Raw genomic sequence first — 20,000 nt, forward strand, 5'->3', positions numbered from 1 at the left:
CAGAGGAAGGGGGACGGGACATCTGGCCGAAAATGAGGGACATCCGGCAGAATTTCAGGCAGCAGCGGAGCCATCCCAGAAGTGGAATTTCGTGGATATAGACTAGGTTCAGTCCAACCTTCAGAAGATCAAATCTTGGGCGCCCGGATAACTCCGTTGGTAGAGCAAGCACCCATATATAGAGGTTTACTCCTCAATGCAGCGGGCCCGGGTTCGACTCCAACTTGCGGCCCTTTGCTGCATGTCATTCCCTCTTTCTCCCCTTTCATGTCTTCAGCTGTCCTGTCAATAAAGGCCTAAAAAAAGTCAAAAAAAAGAATCAAAGAAGATGAAATCTTACCTTGCGTTTCTCCCTCAGCTTGGCCGCCTCTTTCGGATGGTTGAAGCGAAACATGTTGGTCCTGCCGAGCAGAATGACAGCACCTGGACGACAAACACGACAGCAACTGAAAACAGTCCAGGACAGAGTCCTCTTTCACGTCTGAAGATTAAACATTTAAGGCGGCTGATGAGCCGTCACAAGGTTTCGGATTGCTCTGTACCTTGGTTGAGCGGCATCGGCTCCGTCACCTGAACGCCATTAACTGAACACTGGGCTCTGCCGAGCGGCACCAGAGTCACTTTGCCGTTCTGGCTCTCAAACATGCAGTGTTCGCTCTCCAGGTCCAGACCGTGCAGGACTGCAGGAGGAAGAGATGACACAGGAGAGACGTGGAGATTACACAAAAATCTAAATTAACTCCTGCACACCTACAAGAATCAGCAATGGAGCTACTGCGGGGTTTTCCCCTAAAATTATAAGGCCGAGGTGCAGCACCTAGAATATTGGAATTAGAATATTTGCTATCCACTTAGTGTGAGAGTGGGCAAGTTGTGTTTTTAGGTTATGGTTAGGATGTGCTTGCAGGAAAGATGAATGTGTTTGCTATGAATGAAGGGTGAGATGTATTCGGTGTGTGTGTGCAATGAATGTGTTGTGATATGGCGATAAAAACGGTCAAAAATGTCATATTGCTTCTTTTTTATATTGCAAAATGTCACATTTTCTTGAGGGACAACCCATTTTTGGGCATATTTCCATTATTTGGCTGATGGGTAACTGCTTAATTACTCAAAATATAAAAAGGTGACTACAAATGGCAACTGCATGTTTTACTTTCTGCAACAAAAGTGGATTTTAAAAAAGGTTAGTGTTGAGCAAAAAACGGGTTTGAGGAAATCAAACCTCTTTCGGGGAAAAGGAAGAACATCGTTTGACTTTTATACATCAACAACCGGTACATGAGGTTTGTGTGATGTATAAACATGATATTTATATATTAAAACCAGTGATGCACCGAATCCAGGATTCAACCGAATACTAGGCTTTTTGATTTATAATTTTTTTTTCCACCAAACCCTACGTTTGCGCTACGCTGGTCGCCGTAGTGATGGCGCCGTTGAGTACGGGAAGGTGTTTACGTAGGTGGAGTGTTGAATGCAGCAGGCTGTGAGGAAGTGGACATGGATCTGGTGAGCAGAACAAGTTGTTGTTTGGCAGAACTTTCAGTCAAAAGAAGGCCATTCAAGTCCAGCTACATGTTCAATCTGATCAATGCTGATTGGTCTGGTGGTGGCGAGGACCCTAAACTATACACAACATGGCCGCTGTTACAACATCTGGTATGAAACATCTGGAAGAATACGAGTTGTGCACGAAGGAATCTCCAGACAGCAGCCTGAATGCAGCAACTTCAGGTACGGCAAAGGAAGGACAGTCCCTGTTTACTTCATTCATGTGTTTACTGGGTTCATGGACTGAGGATGGGAGGAGGAGGCAGCACAATCTCAACCAGGGACTTCAGGATTCAGCCATAGCCCCGAAAATCTGGATTCGGTGCCATACTAATTAAAAGTCGGCATGTGGTCGAGTATTTGCAAAAGTGTTTTCTTATCTTTCCTATTAAATTAAATGAGCTCTGTGAAAAAGGTTTTCCTCCTTTTTTAACACTGTTGGTGTGACCGTATCTTGCACTGCTGCAGCTTGTTCAAATTAATTCCTACTGGTTGTTGATACAAAAAAAAAAAAAATAGCATTTGACAAACTTACTGATGTCCTGCTCTGTGGAGGCATCCTCCCTTCCCACGTATGTCCGTCCCTCCTGAAATGGAAGAAGAAAGAGATAAAGATTACATTGCTTGTCATTGCCTGGAAGATGACGTTTACGGTATCGTGCCTACCTGTTGTTCTTTGCTGAGCCAGTAGGCTACACTGTTGGTTCCACTTCAGGCTCTGGTAAACAGGATTTGGTAATCCTGAAATTTTGTATTTGGATCACAGTGATCCAATCCAACGTTCCTTTAAATCAGATCAGGTGATCCAGGGCCCAGTTTTTCAAAACATTTAATCTGGATCAAATTGATACGAATTTGGAAATCCCATGTTTTGCTATCCAGGATCACCTGATCCATCTTACTTTTATGCCAGTTTTTTTTAAAAAGAACGTTGGATTGGATCACAGTGATCCAAATACCAAATTTCAGGATTACCAAATCCTGTTGACCAGAGCCTTAAATGGAACCAACAGTGTAGCCTACTGGCTCAGCAAAGAACAACAGCTAGGCAAAATACCAGAGGCCACAAATAGCCATGGTTTGTTTTAATTTTAAGAAACAGAAAAACTGTAATAAACAGAAACATTTTACATTCCTTATTTTGTTATGTTTTTTTGTTTTTTGTTGTTTGCCATATCTCATTAGATGTAACATGCTACACATATGCTTCAAATATGAAGAAATGTATACATCATCAGTTCGAAAAATCACAACTGAATCCACCCTTATGATGGGATCAGGATAATCCTGTTTTTTTTGGGGGATCAAATAGATCCCAAACCAAGATCAAAGTTGAAAAACCCAAAGGGCAGGTTTGATCAAGATCAAATGTAAGATCCGATTACGGGCTCTGATCTTAGTTCGGAATCCCTCTTTTGCTTTTTGAAAAACCCATTTCCAAGATTTGATCCAATCTGTGATCCGAAGTCCCACTGGATTACTTTTGAAAAACTGGGCCCTGGATATGGGCCCAGATGATTCAGGCTCTGAAGTGTTTTCGGGTGATTTCGGACCTTCAGATGGTACAGGATGATGCCGGTACTGAGCAGGTCATCGTCGATGCCGATGAGGTGCGGCAGCTCCGAGTCCAACACCACGCCGATCCCCTCTTTCCTCAGAGCCAGAGTCTCCTCCTGCACACATCACAATCAGGTTTATTGCCAAGTACGCTTTCACATAGAAACTATTTGCCTTGTACTGCAAATACTGCAAGAGTCAAGGATCATAAATATCATTCTTTTTTTTTAAAGATTATTTTTTGGAGCATTTTATGCCTTTAATTGACAGGACAGATGAAGATGTGAAATGGCAGAGAGAGGGGGGAATGACATGCAGCAAAGGGCTGCAGGTCGGAGTCGAACCCGGGCCCACTGCGTCAAGGAGTAATCCTCTATACATGGGCGCCTGCTCTACCAGCTGAGCTATCTGGGCGCCCAGAATCATGAATATCATTCTGCCTGAAGATGGTCTAGTACTGATTATTAAAACTTTGTCTATCTTGCAAAAATATACTTAAGAGTGTTCGTGAGTTTTCTTTGCTATGAAATGAAAATGTACAATAACAGGGATGATAGGCAACCTTACCTTGAGGATGTTCTGAGTCTCGTTCCATTTGTTGGTCCACTCTTTAGTCAGCTCCAGGACCTGCAAACACACAAAAAAAACGATAAAGGTGAAAACAGAAACAACCGAACAACTAAAACAGGAAGTTAAACTCGTCCGCAGAGCAGAGATCAACACAAACAAAGAGCCACATTTTCAGTTCACATAAACGCCAAAAGAAGCTGTAGTTTGGTGCAGCAGTCATCACGCTTTCTGGTTCAATAATTACATTTTTTTTTAAGACATTTAGACTTACTCTGGCTTCATTTTGGTGCAGTTTCTCCTCCATACTCAGAGCAGTGGGCGAGTCCAGGAGAGCAATCTGACACACAAACACAGACACACGGGTCAGAAACACACAGACTGGGTTGTATCCTCAGTGACATTCATGCAGTGACTTTTTGATCATAATAATCATGACAGTTAAAGGTGCCCTGCCACACGTATTTCATGACTTTGTGGTAATGTCTGGAGTTCTACCATGGACTCCGTAACATTATTTGTGGAAAAAATGCCTTGGTTACCTTGTTTCAAGCCATCCAAGCGTGGTATAGAAAGCCTGGAGGAAGACTTGGCTCGATTTGTGCCAGTTCTCATTAATATTCAATGAGCTAAGCTGCTTGACTCTGACTGGCTAACAGCTAGCCAATGAGAGCCTGGCTGTCAGAATCCTTTACCCAGCGCAACTGGGCGAGCTCATGAATAGTAATGAGCTCAGGCAGCATGATGTCAGACTGACCAGCTTTTGTAATTGGCCTGATTTCTCCGCAGCAGGTGGCAGTTTATTTTCACATTCACCGACATAACACAAACACATATGGACCGGACATATTTAAAAAAATACAAACAAAAACGGTTTTGTGTTGCAGGGCACCTTTAAAGTTAGTAGTAGGTTACTGACACAACAGGATATCATAAAGGGGTACTGTCTCACAATTCCAGTCCAACAAGTACGTCACTTTTCCTCAAACTGCTTCATCCTTTTCTAGTTTCCGACGACCCTTCGTCCCTTTGTTTAATACCATACGTCTGTTGTTAAGTTAACGTATTACGTCTCGCGCACACGCAGAACGTACGCTCAAGTCAGCGTCGCTTCGGTGTGTTCTGAGGCACTTTTTGGACCAACTCGGGGAGAATGATCAGTCCGACTGGCTTTACTGCCGACAGTTGGGTTGGTGCATTAGGGCCTTAAGATGGTGTATCGCATCAAATCGTGAGTTGAGTGTATGGTTACATCCCCTACCTTTTGAACAATCCTCCCTCAACATCAGTTAATTTGAATCCTGAGACCGAAACGTTGAGAGCAGCAGAGCGAGACCTCCTGCAGACTCTTTGTAACCGTCCTATCAGTCCGGGTTTGTTTACCTGGTTGCCCTGAATCAGCAGAGCTTTGAGTCGGGCGATTTCGGCCCGCAGTTCTCTGATCAGCCGGACGTTGCAGTCCTCGTTGATGGTGGGTTTGTTGATGATGTTCTTGGCTCGGTTAGCGTAGCGCAGAGTGCTGAGCGTCTCGCCGTAGTTCACATCGGCGGGGGAAACGGCTGCAGAGAGAAACAAATACATCAAATAATGTTTTTTTAATAGACCCAGTAGTGGAGTCTAGAGGTGTTGAAATTAAACAAATAATCAATGCATCGAATCGTGGACGATGCTGCATCGATAATCGGCCGGCTCATAATCGATTATTTCTGTTTATAATGTAATGTCGGCCTGACAACATTTCTGTTTACATATTCTGGTGTGTGTTTTGCACATTCAGGAAGTGCCATGTGCTCAGTGCTGTATAGTTTTATGTATCCAGTTTATTTAGTATTAGAGCACTGCAGAATGTTTGGTTTTTGAAGCTTGAAAAGCTATGAATTAAATATCCTACATGGCTTTAATAGAAAAATGTATTTGAGGCATCGTGATGCATCGAGATATCAAATCAAAAGAGATCAGTGAAGACTCACACCTCTAGTGGAGTTTTGTTTTTTTGTAGTGAGTGTACTGTGATTTTTTGATTATTTGTTTAGACTGGCTTTTAATACGTAGTAGTGGTGTGACAACAAACCCTCTCCTCCTCCAGTTTCTAAGTAACCTTTTCTAATTTTACCATTTTCTATGTTTTCATTCTTTTTATTGTACAATATGTTGTTTTATTCTTGGTTCCTGATGTAAAGCACTTTGGAGACCTGCTGGTTGCTGGAAAGTGCTATATAAATAAATGTTGATTGATTTGAAGCACGTCAATAAACTCTACATGTCTGAGCCTTGCTGTGATTTTCATTTTTTCAGCGTGGGCCCTTCGTGAGGTTGAGTTTGACCCCTCTAGTCTACAGGAAGTGTTTTTATGTTAGCGCAACGTCACGGTAACCTGACTCCACCGGATGGATCGCTTCTCATTTGCTCGGCATATCTGGGAACTTTCCGTTGGAGAACTTTTGGAAAGGGGCGAAATTCCTGGTTAGCTGATTGGATAAATCATCTGTCTATCACCACCTATAGTTGTTCATAGACGGGCCAAATCAACCAATCAGATCAAACTCTTGCCGAAAACCAGTCGGGAGAAGAGCAGAAACATTTTTTCCTCCGAGAAAAGCCTCCAGTGCCGTTTTTTTTTTTTTTTTTTTTTTTTGCTCTTCTTTCAATGAAGGAATACTTTCTAATTCGGATAAAACTTGCTGCGATAGCTACGCTCATCTCATCCGTGGAAGCCGCCACGTTGTTTAGACCGAACAGTCGCTTCTCGTTGCATCACACCTAAACCCGCCTCAGAACCAAGGCTGATTGGTCGGTCGTTTGGCGAACGGCTCCAAATTCTCTCGATCTCTATCAGGAAGGTCTCACCAGGCTAATGTCACAGTGATTCGGAATGTGTGCGTATGTGCTTTAATGTTTGCGTCTCACTGGCGATCATGATGGTCTTGGAGTTGCCGCCCAGGCTGTCTTTGAGCAGCCACGTCAGCACCGAGTCTCTGTAGGGAACAAACACCGACTTCTTCTTCAGGTTGGTGTTCACGCCGTCCTGCGTCATGTCAGCTGGAACAGAAACAGGAAAACAGATCCTCCAGTCAGCAGGAGCAACAAACAGCCAGAGGACAGACTTTTATTATGTGAGCGGGCGGAAATTGAGATAATGATGTTAATTTTTTGTTTTGTTGTCCTGTTTATCAGATTCAGAAAGGAGTTTATTGCCACAGTAGGTGGCCTACGTGGAATTTGCCTTGGTGATAGGTGCATATATACACAAACAAACATTAAAAAAAAGGTCCACTGTGTGGGAATTTCTCCCATCTAGCGGTGAAACTGTATTTTGCATTCAAACGAATAGTGTTCTCTAACGCCTCGCTTTTTCAAATGCGTGTTGCAACTACGGTAGCCGTTATGGACCAAGAAGCTATGACTTCTGAGGCTTCTTCCAATGTTTCACTTTTTTGTCATTTTGATAATAATGAGGACATATTTATGAACGAAGACATTGATTTTAGCTAATAAAATACTTAAAACACTACACAGTGGACCTTTAAAAATTAAGAATAAACAATAAATCTGAAACAAATATATACAAAATAGCTGTTTAGTATAAGAGAAAGGAGGCCGAACGGAATATGTATGAATTTATGGCTGAATTTGCGAGGACTTAAGGGATGTACTTTTTACTAAAATGACCTTTATATATTTATACTTCTGGCTGGATGATAATGAAAAATGTAAGTTATGCTTCCGAAATGGAAACTTGTTTGTAGCAGATTTTATTGGTCAAGCTTCGGAGAGAAGACTTTGAAGAGCGAGCTGTAAATTAACCCTCCGAGGTGTATAAGGGCATTTTCATGTATCTTCTTAAATTGACCTTTTTTAGGGTTTTGTATAAAACTGATCCGCGTGTGTTTCATATCAAAATGTTCAGAACAAACCCAGCTTTCCGAACAGTGACGTCAACATTTTTTCTACTGTAGAGCGATGTGTGAAGAGATAATCTGTCGCTGAAGCTGAAACGTTAATGTTCGCTTTTTGAAATTCCTCAAATCTCTTTTGAAAACAAACCTTAAGTTATGGTGTGTGTGTTTGTGTGTGTATGCGGTGGGCGCAGTTGTCTGTGTGTGTCTCTGTCTGTGTGTCTCTGTCTGTCTGTCTGTCTGTCTGTCTGTCTGTCTGTCTGTCTGTCTGTCTGCGGTTGTGTGTGTGTGTGTGTGTGTACGAATTGTTTCGGTGCTTGAAATGAGTTTGCCAAAGTCTTTCGGTTATATAGGATTAAAATTGTAAATAAATGTCTGAAATGATATTTCCTAATAACGCTTTTTCAAACAATGTTTGGATGTGCCTGTGCGCCTTTCGTCCTCAGAGGGTTAACCTATAATTTTGTGAAATCTAATGAAACTTTGTGAACCCAGAAACATAAAATGTGCTGGTCTTATAAAGCCATCAGGGTTGGCCACTTTGTGTGCATGACACGGAAATGAAAGGGATCGAATCAAAACATAAAAAACACAAAATATAGACGTATGAAAATGTAAAAACAGATTTCAGATCATCATCGTCATCTTCTTGCGTTTCTGACCGAGTGCGGAGATGACGTTGCCCAGGGTGACCAGCGACTTGTTGATGTTCCCTCCCTCCTTCAGGCGGACGCCCGTTGCTCCGGTGGCGTCGGCCCGCTCGCTGCCGGCCAGATCCACCAGGTGGATCTTACTGAGCGTCTCGCTGGGCATCTCTGCGTCGAACTTGGCCTGACAAGAGACGGAGAGCAGGAACCATTCGTCTGAGTTTTGTAGGGCTGTGCTCGATTGAAGAAATTCTTAGTCGACTAACACTCATTCAATTGTATCGATTAGCTGATTTGATCGACAGATCTGTAAATCTGAGTTTCTCCACAAAGAGTCCTGCTAAAAGCACCACTTTCATTCTTGTGTTTACCAGAGATGTGCTCGTACGTTTCTTGGAAATAAGTCATTCAGCATGAAAAAAAGCATCAAACATGACTCATGGACTAAAGAGATCTAAGTTGACTAAGAGGGAGCAGCTCTAGAGTTTTGCTGAATATTAAAATAAAAAATAAAAAAAGGTGCAATAATGGCTCGTTGCTTTCAGTAAAGAAATCCTGTGAATTCATGTTCTTTTCATATTTTGCCAGTGAATCATTCAAGACAAACAAACTGCGGAGAAATGCTCTACTTTCTGAAGTGAGGGACTAGTTTTCCGACCTGGGTGAAGTTGATGGTGAAGATGGCGTGCGAGCGGCTGCTGACGTCGTTCATGCCGGTGCTGGCGGTGGTGCGGTTGATGTTTCCCGCCTCCATCAGCTCTTCCACGTCGCTGTAGTTCTGCACCAGGTGTTTGGACAGATCTGAGATCAGGAGGGACAGATTCATGAACCAAACCACTGAGAAAACTGGTCGACTGGCTTAATATTCGCCAGAAACTTAATTATTACGCAACTACAAGACCGTAATACAAAAGATTTCCAAATGCACAACATAGATTGTCCATCTTGAACATGGTAGCTTAGTCTGGTGTACGTTTCAATTCAAATATGTAGAAAAAACTAAAAAGGGTCCAGAGAAGAGCTACTAAATTTATTCCAGGAATGAAAAGTATGTCTTATGAAGATAGATTGAGAAAATTAAGTTTACCGACTCTCATATTTAGGAGATCCAGAGGGGATATGATTCAGGTGTATAAGCTTGTAAAGGGAATATATGATATATGTAGTGTATAATTATAAAGCTTGTCAGTAATTCATGTAACTCATTTATGAATTGTAAGAAAATTTCAATCATGAAATTAATTCGTTCTATGAAAACATGTTAAAATGTGAAAATATATATATTTGTTTTGTGATGCTTGAGTCTGGAATAGAGAACTTTATATCCTATATCAGAATCTTTTTCAATAAATTTCAATAAATAACCTGAGATTTTCACTTCATCGTCCCTGACAAACTGGAACTTAAACGGAAGCCAGGCTACATAAACCCAAAGGGCGTAACTTTGGGTTCAACATTGGGGGCAAAACTGAAATTTTGAACATCAAACACATAATTTCCTGAATTTTTCTGCAACCATTTCTGCCTTTTATGCATGACGTTATGGTGCAAGGTCTTTATTTGTGTAAAGGAAATTAAAATAGGACTGCACTGGCCAGTTTTGATTATTGTAAATTACACCTATGCATAAACCTATACATACACACCTAAACCAAACTCCTACTGGTAAGGTAGCTAAACTAACACCAGCAAAAAGAACATCATCCAGGACTTTCTTGGCCCTGGAGTTGAACTCTGCAGTCTCACCTTCTACGTACGGTCCGTCCTTTGGGTGCTCCCTGACTCTCAGGTTGTAGGTCTGAGTGGATTTCCTCCTCAGCAGGTCTCGCACCCTCTCGTTGTAGATCTCCAGGTAGCTGGAGGCATAAACCAGGAGGAAAACATGATGGTTACTTAGTGCTCTGTATGTCAGGTTTGGCCTTTTGACAGCGTGAGTTTTTTTTTAAGTTGGAAACTAAATACGTTTCTTCCTGATTCAAGCTGTTAACTGTTCTCTGTCACGGCTCCGTGTGAAGAGCAAGAAGAAAGATGAAGGATGCTGTTCCCGAAAAAGCTAAAAAATATACTAACGTACATGAATTAAAGTTGTGTCACATCCCCCCCTCAAATTGAACTATCAGTCCGAGCAGAAACAAAAGCAACAGATGTTAATGGCTGGATTTACAGCCAGATTAAAATGTTATTTACAGCACCAGTCTGTTAAGGGTTATTGGAGTCTAATAACTGAGCGCTGGTGCAGACCCACTGTTGTCTGTGAAGGTTTTCAGTCACCCAGCTTATAGATATTTATCCAACAAAACAACAAATACACACAGTCACACACACACACACAGTTTGTTTTCAAAAGAGATTTGAGGACTTTCAAAAGGCCAACATTAACGTTTCAGCTTTACCGGCAGATTATCTCTCCACACATCGCTCTAGAAAGAAACGTGGGATCACTTATATGCAAATACCCTAAAAAAGGTCAACTTAAGAAGATGTTTGAAAAAGCCCTCCGACCTCAGAGGCTGAAGATGCAGCGCTCACGATGAGACAGACATCCATTTGAAACGTCCCGACTTCTCTTCTGCAGGTAAAGTCAGCAGCGAAGGTTGAAAACTCTGCTCACCTGACTTCTGTACGGAACGACGCTTCATCCCATCGACTCGCCGCGGAGATACGACTGAACAAACTTTCACAGAACCTCGGGATCAGACCGGCATCTCCCTAAAACAGACAGACAGAGACAGACAGAAAGACACACACACACACACAGACAGAGAGTGAGAGAGAGAGACACAGAGAGAGAGAGAGAGACAGAGAGAGAGAGAGAGAGAGAGAGAGAGACAGAAAGACAGAGAGAGAGAGAGAGAGAGAGAGAGAGAGAGAGAGACAGAGAGAGAGAGAGAGAGAGAGACAGAGAAAGAGAGAGAGAGACACAGAGAGAGAGAGAGAGAGAGAGAGAGAGAGAGAGAGATAGAGACAGAAAGAGAGAGAGAGAGAGAGAGAGAGAGAGACAGAAAGACACACACAGAAAGACACAGAGAGAGAGAGAGAGACACAGAGAGAGAGAGAGAGACAGAAAGACACACACAGAAAGACAGAGAGAGAGACACAGAGTGAGAGAGAGAGAGAGAGATAGAGACAGAAAGACACACACAGAAAGACAGAGAGAGAGACACAGAGTGAGAGAGAGAGAGAGAGACAGAAAGACACACACAGAAAGACAGAGAGAGAGACACAGAGAGAGAGAGAGAGAGAGAGACAGAAAGACACACACAGAAAGACACAGAGAGAGAGACACAGAAAGATAGACACAAAGCGAGAGAGAGAGAGAGAGAGAGACAGAAAAAAATACAGAGAGAGAGAGAGAGAGAGACAGAAAAGACACACAGAGAGAGAGAGACACAGAAAGATAGACACAAAGCGAGAGAGAGAGAGAGAGAGAGAGAGAGAGAGACACAGACAGAAAGACACACACACAGAGAGAGAGAGACACAGAAAGATAGACACAAAGCGAGAGAGAGACAGACAGAAAGACACACACAGAGAAAGAGAGAGAGAGACACAGAAAGATAGACACAAAGCGAGAGAGAGAGAGAGAGAGAGAGAGAGAGAGAGAGAGAGAGAGAGAGACAGAAAGACACACAGAGAGAGACACATATTTTATAGTGATCCATTATCTGTTCAAAACATGTTCTATTAAAGAAAAGATAGAAAATAAATGTGTGCGTGTGTGCTTTAAAGTGGTTAGAAAAACTATGAAATCGGTATCGGCCGGTCTAACTCAAAGAAAATCGGAATCGGCCTAGAAAGTTGTAATCTGTGCATCTCTACATTTGAGTAAAACCTGACCCGGCTCCGTCTGGAGTCCGACGCGTCTCCCCTCAGCTGATTCAACCCTAAACTCGAGATTAGCAACAGACAGACCTCAACCTTTGACACTTCATAGTATCAGCTGTCCTCCAGAAGGACTCCGATCTCCCGGTCCTCCACTTACTAGAATTGTTGGGTCTTTGCACATTACAGAGTGTGGTCTAGACCTACTCCAACTGTAAAGTGTCTTGAGATAACTCTTGTTGTCTTGTCTTGATACTATAAATACAATTTAAATTTCTTTTGGATATGTGGAGAGGTGGGATACATTTTTTTAAATTAAAAAACAGACACGGTGGTATTTTATGGGCTGATTCTAGTGTTTTAGACAAAATATTTAGATATTTGACTATATCAAATACAACAGTAAACTAATAAATTAAGTTTGAACAAACATGAGATTTGTACGAAAAATATAGAATATCAGCAGCTTTATCTCTGAACTAAGTGAGTAACAATTTAAATACTAAACGTTTTAAATACTTTCTGGTGATTGGTCAAATTTTTTTTTTTTTAAGATTCTTTTTGGGGCTTTTCCGCCTTTAATTTTGACAGTACAGCTTAGGTTAGAAGGGGGGAGAGAGAGAGAGAGAGAGAGAGAGAGAAAGGGCGAAGACAATGCAGGAAATCGTGACAGGTCGGAGTCGAACCCTTGACCTCTGCGTCGAGGCATAAACCTCGACGTACATTGGCGCCTGCTCTACCACTGAGCCAACCCAGCCACTTAATCCTTTTTTAAAAAGTTTGACTAAGTGTTCAGGGTCTTGGAAACTTGGACACATGATGTAAATTACATACTTTTGCCAATTTCTGCATTTCAAATTAGAACATTTGGGTTTTTTTCCTTGTCACATATGACTGTAAATGTAATATCTTTTGTTTTGGGACAACAACAAGCAGTTTGAAGACATCACCATGGACTGTGTGAAGGTAATTTTTTTCCCCCAGCGTATTCTAACATTTCACAGACCTAGAAGATGAATCGATTCCCAGAGGGGGAAGGAGACATGCTGTGTCATGCTTTATCCCAGCAATGTAAATGGAGTTGAGCCAGCCTGGAGCCTCCACTGAGTAACTTCACTACAGCCAAGCAGACCGATCAATCATTTGGTCTGGGAATGTTATCTCTCTGGCCCAGTTTCCACCTGGTTTTAAAATCCGAGCTGAGTGATCCAATCACAAGTGGACAGCTCTAGGTACGGGTGGGCCCACCTGGCAGGAGAATGGGTCTCCAAATGCGGCCTCAGTGCCCACTTAGTATGATCGCATCTCACCTCCCCGCTCTATATGCAAATGAATGTGTAGGCCTAAATCGGTTAGCACTTCTGCCTCACAGCAAGAAGGTTCTGGGTTCGATCCCAGGTCATCCCGGGCCTTTCTGTGTGGAGTTTGCATGTTCTCCCCGTGCTTGCGTGGGTTTCCTCCGGGTGCTCCGGTTTCTTCCCACCATAAAGACATGCATGCAACTAGGACTACAGTTGAAAATTAGCCGACTGGCTAACACTGGCGCGTTTACAGAAATGTTGATTAATGTGCATTGTCCTAATATAAATAAATAAATCCTCTTCTTCTTTCTGTCTGCATAAAGGCTGTGTTGTAGCCAATTTTGCTGCGTGCGTGTCTAGCCAGGTGTGTGTGCGTGTGCGTGGTTTGTTCGTTACGTCACCGGTGTGTGTGTGTGTGTGTGTGTGTGTGTGTGTGTGTGTGTGTGTGTGTGTGTGTGTGTGTGTGTGTGTGTGTGTGCTAATCAGAGGTTAGAAAGGGAATCACATGTGAGGGGAAATGGAGGAATTAGGATCTGGGAAGCCACACAGTTTTTCAATCACAGCTGTGTGCGTGAGATTGCGTGTTTTTTTAGATCTCGTCTGCTCATTGTCGATCTTTCACAGTCAGTCTCTTTGTGCCGACATATGAATGACGGGTGGGGCGGCCTGTTCATGTGAGAAAAGACGTTCCAAAAGCTTTTCAGCTTTCAGTAAGTTTGTAGCTTCTGCCAGAATCTCTGTGGTTTGGAGTTTAGTTTCTATATTTATAAATCGGCTTAATGTTACGTTTCATGTTCACTTTTAGGAGTCGTGTTACGTTACTGCTGATGAAGACCCAACATTTCCTGATTTTGCTGCTTCGTAATAAAAGTATTTAAATAATAGCATTAAATCTACACCCTGGGAAGGAAACAGGGGAGACACTTTGTTTCTCTCACTATAGCTGTGTTTCCATCCACCAGTTTTTATCCGAATTAAGTGATATTGAATGAAAAATGCCGTCATGGAAACAGTAAAATTTGATTGAATTTCATGAATATCGACTCAAAGAAAATACTTTCGGTTTCATCGGATTTTCGATAGATAGATAGATAGATAGATAGATAGATAGATAGATAGATAGATAGATAGATAGATAGATAGATAGATAGATAGATAGCTTATGCGATAAACGCTGATGGATACATTATTTGCCCGAATAAATTAATGAATTGCGATTAAGTTTTAGGTCATTTTATGGTTGCAACCCGCCACAAAACGAAGAAGAAGAAGTTGTAGTTCATTTCCGCCCAGTATTTCCGCTCTGTCTGCACACATGGCGGGCGTCAACAAAGATATGATGTAAGTGGACAAACGAGGAGACGAGAGACTTTTTCAATTTAATTCACGAGCAAAACGTAACGGCTATTTTAGATAGCAAAAATCTAAGAAATGTGCATCTGCATCATTATAGCAATGTGTTGATAGCGTCGTCGTTTTCTTCTTATAGCTCGATACGTCGCTATCAACTGGCACATATGCACTATTACAACTTGTGCATGTTGATCATTTGTTGGTAGATGGCGCGATCCATTCTGTCTAGCAAAACTTTGTTCGCAAATGTTTGCTTGATTTGTGAAATGTGAATGAATGATTCAGTGCAAAAATGAACGGAAACTTCAGATAATTCAATTGACAAGTGGATGGAAACTTAGCTTATGACTCTAGAGCACACACACACACACACACACACACGCACATGATTTTTCACTCCTAATGATCACAAAAACAGATTTGTCCGACGATTAAACTCTTAAATTATGTTTGATATGATATGTTTGGTTGTTTATGTGTACACCATTCACCACATACTGGGGAGAAAGTATGAAGGGAAAACTCCCAGTTCAACGTGTTTTACTGTTGATATGTTTTTTACTTCAATAAATGCAACATCTTTCCAAAAGTCAACGAGTAATTGTGTAAAATAATTGTGATTTCAGAATATTGACTGAAATAATCGTGATGGTGATTTTTTTTTTTTTTTTTTTTTTTCAATTATCGAGCAGCCCTAACTCAGAGCCGTCTACCCACAGGGCTGCTCGAGTATGGAAAAAAATATAATCGTGATTATTTTGGTCAATATTGAAATGACAATAATTTAACACGATTACTCGTTGACTTCTGGAATGATGTTGCAATGATTGGAGTAAAAAAAACAGTAAAAGTTAAATAAAATCAACAGTAAAAAAAACAAAACACATTTTCTCACATTTTGATTAATTGCACAGCCCTATCTACCCGTGATCCAATCAATCAGTCAGATAGGATCATTATTATTTTTTTTCCAGATTATTTTTTGGGGCTTTTTTTCCACCTTTAAATTGACAGGACCGCTAGGTGAGAAAGGGGGGAGAGAGGGGAAGACATGCAGGAAACCATCACAGGTCGGAGTCGAATCCTGGACCACTGCATCGAGGCATAAACCTCTAAATATATGCGCGCCTGCTCTACCCACTGAGCCAACCCGGCCACAGATTGGATTTTAATACCAGGTGGAATAACAGGGTATCTGTCTGCTAAGTCTTTCTGGATAAGAGAGTGTGAAATGTAAATGTTAAATATGTCAAAAGAGTTTAGTCTCACTGGATTCCCCATCATGGTGTAGGACTTCCCAGAGCCGGTCTGACCGTAGGCGAAGACGCAGGCGTTGTAACCCTCAAACGCCGCCTTCAGCACATCCACGCCCAAATCTTTAAAAACCTGCAAATAAAAAGAACAAGATAAAGATTTTTTCATTTCTGCTGAGACGTCTTTAAAGCTCCACCGTGTAAGGATTTCTCCCACCTAGCGGTGAAATTGTATATGACCACCAACTGAATATTAAATCGATACAGCATAGTATTGTGATATTTTCCGTGGCAATACTGTATCGATACACAGACGCTAAGTATGGATCTTTTATGATATATGTGTTGGTCAGTTTGTCTGCTTGACATCCCATTTCGCAGCAACAAAAGTGAGATGAACAAAAACAGAGAAATGTATCTTTTTAGATTAAACAGATGTTGACAAAATGTCTTTTTGGGGACTTAATTTGAAATTTGGACAAATTTGAAGTTGGAAAAAAAAGGTAATACATTGCGATAAATAGAACATTGCAGTAGGTTTAAAATCGCAATAATATTGTATCGTGACATAAGTATTGTGATGATATCGTATCGTGAGACCTCTGGTGATTCCCACCCATACTTTCTAGCCCATCCTCCTACGGTGGCCGAACCCAAAATGATCCCTTAGTATCTCCACCGTTTACACGCAGCCGTTCTAGCCACTCCAATATTAACTTTGGTCTTGTTGCTTGGCCTATCGCGTTGTCGTTTTAATTCTCTTTTTTCGCTTCCCTGGCGAGTGTTCTCCAGTTCATTCGTCACGATGCCACTGAGTGTAAGAGGGCGAAAGGCTGAGGTATGTCCCTCTTTGGCTAATGTATTATAAAGATGGAGGTATGTCCCTCTTTGGCTAATGTATTATAAAGATGGAGGTATGTCTCTCTTTGGCTAATGTATTATAAAGATGGAGGTATGTCCCTCTTTGGCTAATGTATTTTAAAGATGGAGGTATGTCCCTCTTTGGCTAATGTATTTTAAAGATGGAGGTATGTCCCTCTTTGGCTAATGTATTATAAAGATGGAGGTATGTCCCTCTTTGGCTAATGTATTATAAAGATGGAGGTATGTCTCTCTTTGGCTAATGTATTATAAAGATGGAGGTATGTCCCTCTTTGGCTAATGTATTTTAAAGATGGAGGTATGTCCCTCTTTGGCTAATGTATTATAAAGATGGAGGTATGTCCCTCTTTGGCTAATGTATTATAAAGATGGAGGTATGTCCCTCTTTGGTTAATATATTATAAAGATGGAGGTATGTCCCTCTTTGGCTAATGTATTATAAAGATGGAGGTATGTCTCTCTTTGGCTAATGTATTATAAAGATGGAGGTATGTCCCTCTTTGGCTAATGTATTTTAAAGATGGAGGTATGTCCCTCTTTGGCTAATGTATTATAAAGATGGAGGTATGTCCCTCTTTGGTTAATGTATTATAAAGATGGAGGTATGTCTCTCTTTGGCTAATGTATTATAAAGATGGAGGTATGTCCCTCTTTGGCTAATGTATTATAAAGATGGAGGTATGTCCCTCTTTGGCTAATGTATTATAAAGATGGAGGTATGTCCCTCTTTGGTTAATGTATTATAAAGATGGAGGTATGTCCCTCTTTGGCTAATGTATTATAAAGATGGAGGTATGTCCCTCTTTGGCTAATGTATTATAAAGATGGAGGTATGTCCCTCTTTGGTTAATGTATTATAAAGATGGAGGTATGTCCCTCTTTGGCTAATGTATTATAAAGATGGAGGTATGTCTCTCTTTGGCTAATGTATTATAAAGATGGAGGTATGTCTCTCTTTGGCTAATGTATTATAAAGATGGAGGTATGTCTCTCTTTGGCTAATGTATTATAAAGATGGAGGTATGTCCCTCTTTGGCTAATGTATTATAAAGATGGAGGTATGTCTCTCTTTGGCTAATGTATTATAAAGATGGAGGTATGTCTCTCTTTGGCTAATGTATTGTAATGTATGCTCGTATGTATTCTGAAGGATTCTGAATGGCAGATTCTACGCTTACAAGAATACTTTGATTAGTTGGTGGAAGTTATAACACATGAATGAGCACACATTTGTGAAAGAACAAAGTTTTTTTTTTTTTGCTAAGAATCAACTCCAAAATTTACAATGTAGGTCTCTTTAAGGCCTCTGCTGACGTGTTAACTGGTGCATGATATTGCAAAACCTTTTACTATAAGGTGTGTTTGTTGTTTACCAAGCGGTTATGTGATTTCAGAGTTTATGACGAGCTTGAGTCACATTAAGAGTCCTGAGTCAACACAGAGTCTGTCAGCAACAAGCTGCTTTGACTGAGAACAAGAGTCTGATAAATCCATCGCCCTCTGAACCCAAACACAAACCGTTGTTACCAATAATCCTCCAAATACCACAAGAGATTTGCTAAGAAGAATTGCAAAATTAGCCAGATTAATCCTCTGAAGCTCCGGCTGTTTGTCACCTTTACTCTGCAGCTTTATTACAGTCATTACATGTCTTATCCAGGTATGCCATATAATGCAGCAGCAGGCTACCGCTAAGATAATGTTACCCTGTGTCTGTAGCTGAATGCTACCAGCTAGAAAAGCGGTTGGATTTTTCTTCAGGAGGTGCGCAAGTAGGCAGGGATGGAGAGAGAGAGAAAAAAAACAACAAAAGAAACTGCTTTTGATTTCAGTAGTCGATATCGAAAACCTATTTCTGTCGATTTTTCGATTCAAAATAGAAATCGTGAAAGCCCTTCTTATACGTTCACAGGTTGTCAACATCTTTTGGATTTCAGCACTACAGTTCCCATCATGCTTACCATGTTGTAAAGAAGTGTAAAGTTGCAAAGCTACGCGTTACGGGGTCACCTGTTTCAACAGCCAATAGAGAAGTCCACTTTTAAAGTCGGCTACAAACTATAGAAATAGAACTATCCATAATCCATTTTATTTCTAGGTTACAAACTGTTAACTGGTCGAAATGGCCGACCAACGTGCGCCTGCGAGCACGTACGGTGGAGGGAGCTAGAGAGTGATTGAAGAAAGGGAGCGCCTCGGGCAAAGCCATGAATCGTGAAAAAAAAAAAAAAAAAAAACAAAAACATGTTTTTGCCGATTCATCACTAGAAATGTAACCGTAGCAAGCATCTCAATATCACTAACGTTATCCACATTCATATAAAGACGTAAAAAAATGATATGTCCAGTTACAAAAAGCCTGGAAGTCAGAAGTTAGGTTGGAAGTGTGAAGAGTTGTTGCTATGGAGATGATACACCGTCTCGTCTCATCTCATTGGTGTAAACCAAGGGGGGTAAGCTTCTCTCCTCAACTCGTACCTTCTATGGTGCCATTTTGATGCTAATTAGCTCTCACCCCCCATTAGCATCCCATTGACCCATTCACTTTGACAGCAAATAACTTCACATCTGAAGCGTTTAAAGACTATTTGTCCATTGTTTATTTCTAAAGAAACACGACAATGTATAAAAGGCTCCATTACCTTGTAGCTCACGTTATGGCTCCGTAGCAGAACGCTTTTATAACAATAGGCTAACGATTGGGTCATAACCACGAGACTTACTGTCACACAGTAGAGGAATTACCGTATAGTACAGGAGAAGCTCACAGGCAGTTTGGACTTCCATTAGCTGTTTAGGTTTAATTACTAATGTTAACTAGCATGTTAGTGATCAGTAATGACTAATGTTAACTAGCATGTTAGTGATCAGTAATTAGCCTGTGTCTATGTTCTCTCCTTACATACACCTACACTCTCCATCTCTGTAAGATTGGGAATGATTGAGATTTCTCTCGGCACAGCTACCAGAAGACTTCACACTTTCAGACACGTTGCTCACGTCACATCTACGTCTTCAAGCTCAGTTGGAGGCTGCTCAGTAACACTCAGCCAGCACCGGGAAAGAGACTTCTGATATCCTTCACTGGTCTCAGACCAGAGCAACGGGATCTGATGGTCCATTATATATACACCGTCTATGGTGTAAACTGGCAGGTTTCAGAACGCT

At 41.3% G+C, this 20,000-nt stretch overlaps 1 protein-coding gene across 7 annotated transcripts in view; it reads right to left on the bottom strand.

Moving 5' to 3' along the window:
• Window positions 1–20,000, bottom strand: part of kif16ba (kinesin family member 16Ba) — a 67,247-nt gene that overhangs the window by 38,869 nt on the left and 8,378 nt on the right. For all 7 annotated transcript variants that reach the window (XM_028591447.1, XM_028591439.1, XM_028591431.1 and 4 more), the window contains exons 4-16: window positions 15,967–16,083; window positions 10,833–10,930; window positions 9,968–10,077; window positions 8,880–9,022; window positions 8,237–8,405; window positions 6,586–6,717; window positions 5,062–5,237; window positions 3,953–4,018; window positions 3,679–3,738; window positions 3,108–3,227; window positions 2,090–2,141; window positions 543–680; window positions 341–423 (exon numbers count right to left, since the gene is read on the bottom strand). In XM_028591447.1, coding sequence (XP_028447248.1) covers window positions 341–423; window positions 543–680; window positions 2,090–2,141; window positions 3,108–3,227; window positions 3,679–3,738; window positions 3,953–4,018; window positions 5,062–5,237; window positions 6,586–6,717; window positions 8,237–8,405; window positions 8,880–9,022; window positions 9,968–10,077; window positions 10,833–10,930; window positions 15,967–16,083 — 1,464 coding nt within the window. The remainder of the gene's footprint in view (window positions 1–340; window positions 424–542; window positions 681–2,089; window positions 2,142–3,107; window positions 3,228–3,678; window positions 3,739–3,952; window positions 4,019–5,061; window positions 5,238–6,585; window positions 6,718–8,236; window positions 8,406–8,879; window positions 9,023–9,967; window positions 10,078–10,832; window positions 10,931–15,966; window positions 16,084–20,000) is intronic.

This window comes from Perca flavescens, chromosome 2 (assembly GCF_004354835.1).
Source record: "Perca flavescens isolate YP-PL-M2 chromosome 2, PFLA_1.0, whole genome shotgun sequence".
NCBI classification, from domain to species: Eukaryota; Metazoa; Chordata; class Actinopteri; order Perciformes; family Percidae; genus Perca; species Perca flavescens.